The 9,202-nt window shown below is 43.7% G+C and overlaps 1 protein-coding gene across 1 annotated transcript; it reads right to left on the bottom strand.

Moving 5' to 3' along the window:
• Positions 1–1,103: 1,103 nt before the first annotated feature.
• LOC116256585 (ethylene-responsive transcription factor ERN1-like) lies at positions 1,104–1,961 on the bottom strand. The gene has a single exon (XM_031632987.1). It carries the CDS (start codon positions 1,959–1,961, stop codon positions 1,104–1,106), a length of 858 nt encoding a protein of 285 aa, XP_031488847.1.
• Between the last annotated feature and the right edge of the window lie 7,241 nt (positions 1,962–9,202).

Consider the following 9,202-nt stretch of genomic DNA (forward strand, 5'->3'; position numbering starts at 1 on the left):
ATCTGTTAAATATTAGCCGTTGATCCTCCAGCACCTTTGATCCAGACAGTCCGTTTCCCAGATCAACGGCTCCGGATTGCAGTTAAAGTTAAATTAAATAGCCGTAAAAAATGATTTGTGTATGCACCACCTACGTACTTTAAATGCAGTTTTCTTCTTCTTCTTCGCGGCCGAAACTTAGATGCAGAATTAAAGTTTTGGATTTCAATGTTGATCCGTACCAACAGTTTGACATATTGTTCTCCATGTTGTTGGCCGTAGAGACAGAATATTGAAATAACAGACTATCATGAGTCTCCCAGATTAGACTATGGGAGTTTGAAGTTTTTTGGTTTTCCCTTTGTTCTTTGGCAGCTTCGGCAATTATTTTAGAAAACTAAGCATGGAAATCAGTTAACTAACTAAAGAAATGCAAATCTACTGGCCGGGTATTTATTTGCCCTTTTGGCTGAAGTGTTCCTTGCTTCAATATGTGCCCAGCATCTCCATTTGAATGCGACTTTAAGCGACGTACAAGAAAATTTCTCAAAATTTTCTCTTATTATCTGCTTTGCAAAGCAGTATTACTACATGGGTAAAATTCCTTAGGAACTCATTACATTAGGACTGAAGAAACATGACGCAAAAACAATTCCCCAACCGGCATTTTCCCTTCAACCAATCTCTTTTTCGCATTTGAAGGGAAAGAAAACTTGCGGGGAAAGCAAACACTATCTAGAGTTTCCCCTCAGACCTGAACCCGTTTTCGCATCTTACATTCGAAAATTCTTTCGAATGAAGAGGAGTAGCTCAAAGCTATTACTTTCCCTCATTCTGAAAGGGGAAACAAACACCATCTAGACTTTCTCTTAAACCCCAAGCCATTTTCCCTTCTTACTTTCCAGTTAATGAAGAGAGGGTCAGGATCATGTCCAACATCACTAATGCGTCCCCAGTCCCCTTCTTTCGGGAGGTAAAGGTTATGATTTGCCTCCTTTTGGAGCGTAAGAAAATTCCAGCACGGGCAAAGTGTTCTCGGATCCTTCACCCAGATATGAATACGTCATCCCGTCTTGCATTCCTTCGAATGAAGAGAACGGTGGGGTTCTGTCTGATGGAAGTTGTTAAGGATGAGAGAGATCCAAGAAGATATCATCCAGGTAGCCGCTGCCACCTCCGCCCACATTGGAAGTGATGAAGGAAGGGGAAGTACAAGGATCAAGAAGATGACCATAATCACATGATTGTGAAGAACACAGAGAAGAGGAAGATGAATTATTAGAAGAGGTTGATGGAAATAGGGAAGAGGAAGAAGAAGAAGAAGAAGAAGGAGAAGGCATTTGAATGGCAGCGGGATTAGTTGGAGCCAACATTTCAAAGCACTGATGAACGCCGTTGAGAGCATAAGCTGACGCTGAAATTTGCTTCTCTAAATTCATTCTCTCAGATTCATACACCTCAACCAGGCCCAACCGGGTCGTTGCCCACTCTATATTCTCATGAAAGAAAGTAGAAGATTGCCACGAAAACTGGGGATTCTGACACCTATCAGGGTCTGCAAATGGCGCCACTTGTCGCTGTTTCTTCAGAGCATTGTCGAAGATAGATGCTTCATCAGCTTTCGCTTGACGCGTCTTCTTGTAATGGCTGCTCTTGTTCAGAAGGTTTCTGATTCTCTTCGCCAAAGGTGAATCAGAAGACACCTTGGTGGCGAAGTTCGTGCGGGCACTCGATCCACGGAGCAGACAGGCGGCCTCGTCGTAGGCGCGCGCCGCCTCTTCCGCGGTCTCAAAGGTGCCCAGCCACATCCTTATCTTCTGAGTTGTGCCCTTTATCTCTGCTACCCATCTGCCAGACGGCCGCCGCCTCACTCCCAAGAACTTGTTCCTGCTTCCCTTTGGCCTCTCCTCCTTCCCTCCTTGTCCGTTAGCTACTGCACTCATGCTCAGACCTTGTTGGTAGTCACTCATGGGTAGCTCCATGACTTCAACAAATTAAAGGTAGACAGAAATATCAAAAGGAAGAGCAACAGGGTGACGGACGCATTGTGGAGAACTATATGGCATATATGGACGAACGAGTTCTTTGAGAACCGAACGAGTGGGGCGCGTGTTCAGGTCACTTGTTTCTTGTCGTGCGTTGATCAATGGAGGAACGGCAAGAGTCGTGGGAGCACGACCACGAAAATCTCACCTTTCTTTTTCCTCTTTAGAGAGGTAAGAACTAGGGAGATTTAGATTCGAAGGCACACAACGACAACGTGAAGGGTTCAACACATTGGCTAGCCACAAGGGTGCACTAAGAACCCACTGCTTCTTAGCCGAGCATTGGCTAGCCACAAGGGTGCACTAAGAACCCACTGCTTCTTAGCCGAGTGCTTGGACTCTGAACACCATACGTGTTGCCTAGTGCATGGCTCACGCTGTTGACTGATCTGAAATGCGACGTGTGTCCATAAACCATCTTATGTTAAGGCAATTCAACAAATTAATTAAACATATCAACGACACTGATAGGTAAGGATAAAGAAAACCATTCAGGGTGCGAGACCTAACCGCAGTTTTGACTGCCGTAATCAAGGTCAACTTCCCAACAGTACAGTAACGAAAATACTTTCAAAGTATGGACGTAGAAATAGATGTTTTTCACGCGCCACGTATGTCCTCAAAGCTAGTTTTTTCAAATGACACACTTTCTCATCGTTAAGAGTGCCTTTTTTTTTTTTTTTTGGTAAAAATGGTTAAAACATTATAATTAGGCCTGAGCATCAGGCCGGGCCGCTAAGACCTGGCCCGATGAACTTGCCGGGCCGGGTATCCGGCCTGGCCACCAAAAGTCAGGCCCAGCCCAGCCCGCCGCGAAGAGGGATATGAGCGGTCGGGCCTGGCCCACCGCAAAGAGGGAGAGGAAGAGGGAGAGCGGAGAGGGAAAAGGGAGAGGGAGAGGGAGACGGGAAGGGAGAGGGGGAGCGAGCGGGGGATGGAGGCGGAGAGGGAGACGGGAAGTGAGCAGGAGGGAGAGGGAGCAGAGGCCAAAGAGGGAGAGGGGAGCGAACGCAGGAGGCCACCCAACGGCCCGACCACCCGAGGGCGGGAGTCGGGCCGCTGCCGGGCCACCCTATCGGGCCCGGGCCCACGCCCAGGCCTAACTATAGTTTATGTTGGCTACATAATTGGACCAAAGAAAACCATTATTAGCTTACTCTCAAACAAAATTTCTGCCATCCTTGCTTGTTAGAGAATCTTATGGAAACTCATGTTAAAGTTGTGTTTCATAAAACATTAATTTAAAAAAAAAATCTATAGCGGTGATTTATTTAACTGCTGTAGGTACCATGGGTCTATACGAGTGGTTCGGGTACCAGTCGTCACCATTGCAGACACTGTCGGCAAGGCTATACTGGTGATTTTGGCATCACCCTGTAGACCTATGACCTATGGCCATGAAGATGGTCACCGTTCATTATTAGGATGGTGATTATTTCACCGCTGTTGGCCATTCCGAGGAATATATAACGGTGATTTTATCACCTCGATTGCTTCATATTTTTTAAATAAAATTCCAACTAATCTACATATTCAGATCTAAAAAATAATATATATTTAGATGAACGAAATGATAACAATGAAATTACTATTACACTCAAAAACTTCCCCAAGCACTTACAAAAAATTCAATACACAACCACATTCTTCCCTACCATTGGTGCTCATGGAGGAAGCATATTCATGCTATCTTACCAGTGAAAATGTTCAACACTGTAGTTTTCTATCTATGCAATATCCACTAGTATAGGACCGACTTTTTTGTAGTGCCCCTAAATTGTACATACTGGATGTGCAACATTTTAGTTGACATATCAAAACTATAAAGGGGTCATGTGATAATAGTAACACACTATTATTGTCCCAAGAATATACTAAGGACAGTGACAATATATTAGTATTACCAAACATCTCCTAAGAGGCAGGTTAGAATCGACCAAACATAAGCCTAAAGTCGATGCAGGAGTAGGTTGGGTTGTAATAGTGATATAAGAGCCAGTTCAATACTAGGACTTGGGATCTTATATGCATTGACACATGTTAAAGGGTTGGATAGTAACACCCCATTACAAAAGTTTAATCTTGTATTGAAAATTATGAGAAATCTTCAAAGGCTAATGAAAAGTGTTGATTAAGTGATTGATTAGTCTTATTCTTAGTTTTTTTTTTTTTGCTAAAACCAAAATTGATAGGAAGGGGTTGAGACCCACCAAAAACCAAGAGCCCGAACCTGATGTGGGAGTAGGGTATGATCATGTGAAGATTTGGATCCTTGTTCACAACCATGCTTTTCACAAAGGGTATATACCCTTTAATTTGATAATCTGACTCTAGAAGAACTTTTTATCCAACTAGCTATTCAACAACACCTAACCAAAAGAAAAAATGCAAAACTTATGATAGACTAGGATAAACCTGTAGTCATGTGTCAGTAAAAATGATGATAAGTTTAAGGTAAATTTTACAGGTTCTTAAAGATCTCAAGGAGCTTTAGTGAAATGTTACAAGCGCAGAAAGCCTAGACGCATGAAGAAAAACTGCAAGACAAAGTTTCCAAAAAAGAACAACAATGGTCAGAACAATAACAACAAGAGGGAAAATCAAGGGAACTACGACAGAAGACATATGTATTGTGTCAGAGTACATGTTCGCAAATGAAGAACTGCTTGGTTGATGGTAGATTTAGGGGCTACCCATCACATAGCACAAACAAAGGAAGGTGTGGTCCGTATGGAAGACTTGGGTCTAGGAGTACAAAAGGTTTATATGGAAAATAATTCCTCTCGGGCCATTGAATGTGAATGTGAATTCATGACATGAAAGATTAAACTATGTAAGTATTAACAAAATGAAGACTCTAACATAGCAAGTTATAATACCCGATATTAATATAAAGGATTTTACAAAGTGCGAGTCATGTTTATATAAAAAAAATGGTAAGAAAGTCCTTTCCTTCTGAAGTAATTTGGGCCATTGATCTGTTAGAAATTATTCATTCAGATATTTGTGGACCTTTTAGGGTCCAAACACATAATGGTATGTTATATTTCATAACATTCATTGATGATTTCTAAAGGTTTCGTTATCTTTACTTGATCAAACATAAATATGAAGCCCTTAAGAAATTCAAGGAATACAAAAATGAAGTTGAAAGACAGCTTGACAAATACATAAAAGGTTGTAAGGTCCTTTCGAGGAGGTAAGTATACTCGAAAGAATTCTTAGAATACTATAAAGACCGTGAAATTAATGGACAATCAACAATGCCTATGACACCACAACAAAATGATATAGAGCTCAAGATCCATGTTAGCAAGTGCACATTTACCCAAAGTATTCTGGGGTGAAGTTGTATTAACGACTATGTATACTATAAATCAAGTGTCCTACAAAACAATATCAATCACTGCATATGAGAGATGGACTGGTGCGAAACCATATTTGAGATATATCAGGAGATGGGGATCTATAGCTCATCTGAAAATTCCAGATGTAAAAGTGGATAAACTAGACAATAGATTTTTAAGATACTTGTTTATTGGATATCTGAAAGGATTCAAAGGCTACAGATTATATTATTCGATTATGGGACTTCTCGAAAGAAGGGATATAGTTCTTAGAAGAACTCAATAATGATGACAATGATTTAGTGGAAGATCAAGTTGATCTGTTGGACACACTGAACACGCTGCCGAAGGTGGATCCTACTCCCAAGATCAATTGGAGGATGCACTTGATAGATCGCTGAAAATTCCCTTGTTCTTAAAAGATTGGGTTGCAGGCGAGGTTCTCCCTCTTAGGAACTCGCAGAATGCGTCTGAGACCTGCGACACTTGTAAATTCCGCAACGCTTTACAGGATTGTCTGAAAAATCTACAATTTGGTCCACAAATACTAGGCCTCAGCATGACCAAATGAAGTTAACTTTTCAAATTTCTGCATTGAACGCATTTCTAAAGCACCCTTGGCATGGCCCTAGTTAGGCCTCACCTATCCACGTCTGGCGTCTAGGGGTGGGCATCGGGCCGGGCCGGCCCGATAGCCCGGGTCTCGGCCCGAGACCGGCCCGTCGGGCCGCTTAGCCTGACCCAGACCCGGCCCGACCCCCTTTCCCCTCGCCCTCCCGTCGCCCTCCGGCTACGGCGTTGGGTCCCCACCGACGGCCCACACGGACCCGCAGGTGCTGGTTAGGGAGAGGGGGAGCAGGAGGGAGACGGAGGGGGAGGGAGAGGGGGAGAGGGAGCAGAGAGGGGGAGGGAGAGGGGGAGCGGAGAGGGAGACGGGAAGGGAGAGGGAGAGCGGGAGTAGAGAGAGAGAGAGGGAGAGGGGGAGCGGAGAGGAGGAGGGAGACGAAGTGGGGGAGCAGAGAGGGAGACGGAGGAGGAAGGGGAGCGGGGGACGGAGGGCGGGAGTCCGGCCGGCCTATCGGGCCTGGGCCAGGTTTTTCCCGACCCGAACCCGGAACTCCACAGGTTGCATCTCACTAGTCAACAATTGTATATGCTTCTTCCTGCAATCTATATTGGCATAATGCATGCCCAAAATCACATCGAATTCACTGACACTTATGATCACCAACTGTGCAAGTAAGTGATGTTGATGGATCTCTACGTCCACATCAGGTAGATACTCACTACACGACTCTTGAGCATGCATAGGGTTGACGACTTTTAAGACATACGTCATCTTTCTAGCCGACACTTCTAGTGAAGTAGCAAATCGACTAGATATAAACGAATGAGTTGCACCTGCATCAAACAACACTCTAGCAATATGAGAACCAATAAGTAAGGTACCTTCAATAAGGTCTTGTGCCTGAAGCTCCTCCACAGTAGTCGCATAGACACGTCCAGTCATCTATCGCGCGCTAGAAGTACCGGTCTCAGACTTGTTCAACTCTTTTTCTCTCTTTTAAGGGGCAATCTTTGATGAAGTGCCCCATCCCTCCACAATGTAAATAAGCTCCGATCTCCAGATAGCACGGCTTCTCGAGGTGCACATGTGAACAAGTGGGGCACTTCGGTGAAGTCGGAGTGACCACTGACCCCTGTGTGGCCTCACTGCGGTTTGGCCTGTTCCATCTGAATGCTCGGTCATCACGCCTCTCATAAGGCTTTGCCCTGCCTGCAAAGTGTTGGTGCTTGACCTGTGTTTGCCCACCATGTGAGTGTTGGCCTGCCTTCTTATAATGGTCTTTATGTGTCCTTGCCTAGTCCTCTTCCATGCATCTTGTCATGGTGACCGCCTCGTCCAAGTCACGAGGTCTGCTTGACAAAACTTTACTTCGCAGTCCATCCCGCTTGCTTGGCTTCATCTGTAGGGTAGAGGTGTAGGCAATACACCTCCAAGTGTCAATATTTCGTAACGTATTCATCCAAGCTCAATTGATTCTGGTGCAAGTCGAGAAACTCTTGCATTTTCTTATCTTTGGCATGCACTGGAAAGTAAATGCTGAAGAAGGAATCTCTAAACTGCTTCCATGAGATTGACAGTTGGCCAGCAAACTAGATGTCATGGGTCGCTTGCCACCAGTTCTTGGCATCTCCTTTCCATAGATATGAGCCATAATTCACTTTGTCTCATTCTGGCATCTTCAGAAATTCAAAGATGCGTTCAACTTCTTCAATCCATTCCTTTGTCTTGTCTGGACTGCCATTTCCTGTAAAGACAGACAACTGCATCGCTATAAACTGTTAGAACGACACCGTTGTTGCTTTCTCCTAAAGTGGCGCACTGGTGTCTCTAGTAGGGGATGTATGGCTCCTCTGATTGCTGACCATCGACTGCACAAGGGAGGTCAGTGTCTGCAAGGTTGTCTGCAATATAGTCTGCTGATCCACAGGTGGAGTCTGCCTTGGTGAGGTTTGGGCACCCACACTAGTCCGGGTGTTCTGTTGCCTTGATGTACTATCATCTACTGGGGTACGTGCATCAGAATGGGCCAAACTTGGCTCTCTTTATGCCTCTGCAGACGGCCCAGCTCCCTTTTTGCGCCTACGTTGGTACTCCATCTGTACAAACAAGAACCCTTATTCTCAAACCAAGTCTATGACCAATCTTGCAAATCCAATCACAAACGTGCATTAGCACAATGTCTCAAAACATCGATCGCATTACGGATGCATACTTTACTTGTAAAATCAAAGCTATAATAACAAATCAATCAAATAAATGCATACTTGGGCAACACGGCTTCACAGATAGGCTTTAACTCACATCCATAGTGGTGTTTGCCATAGCTCTGATACCAAAGCTGTCACATCCCAACTTTTTGACTCTCAAACAATTTTTTTTCTAAACATAAAAGCATTAATGTGCGATGATACAACAATTCAAAACAGAAGGAGCTATGCCATTAGAAACAATGGGGCAAACTTTCATTTATATAACAATTTCAGTTGATACACAATTACATCAATGTGTATGACAAAATGCCCCAAACCATGTAATTGATGCCTAACAACAACAAGACATCAATATAACAAAAAACACGACGTGCCGGTACTACAAACGACCCAAAACATTCTCAGTAGGATGTGAGTGAAGCCATCCGATCAACCTGCTGCTCTGGGTCCGCCAAAACCTGAAAATGGAAACAACTGAAGGCTTAGCCTTCGCAATATGGCAACAAGCCAGGAAAATTCCAAACCCTCTTAGGTAGGGCTCAAATATGATAACAATCATAAAAACAATCTATCTATATTCCTAATTGGTGAGTATACGAGGCAATATAATTCTCTTTAGATCATTTTATGGTCTTATTGTTGAGTGTCAACCTGGTTTAGAGTCTTTAGACTTTGAGAGTCATGTTCAATATTTATTTATGGCCATGCTTAGTTTGAGTCAGTTTCATGTAGTGCATAAGTTGACTAGAGTACTTATTGTGTATAGTCTAGCACAATGTTATCTGTATCGTACGATATAGACGCATATCATACGATACGTATCGTATAGGTTAAGAAAACCTATACGATACACTAGTTAAATACGATACGCATACGTATTGTACGCGTATTGTACGTATCATGCGATACGGTGACCGTATCGCATGATACGTGCGATACACCCCCGTATTGCACGATACAGGGGTAAAATTAAAAAAGGGGCCCGATGGCCCCTTTTTTTGCTTCTTATTTTGAAACGGACGCTCCTCTCTCTCTCTTTTCTTGTTTCTCAAC

This window comes from Nymphaea colorata, chromosome 6, assembly GCF_008831285.2.
Source record: "Nymphaea colorata isolate Beijing-Zhang1983 chromosome 6, ASM883128v2, whole genome shotgun sequence".
Taxonomy (NCBI): Eukaryota; Viridiplantae; Streptophyta; class Magnoliopsida; order Nymphaeales; family Nymphaeaceae; genus Nymphaea; species Nymphaea colorata.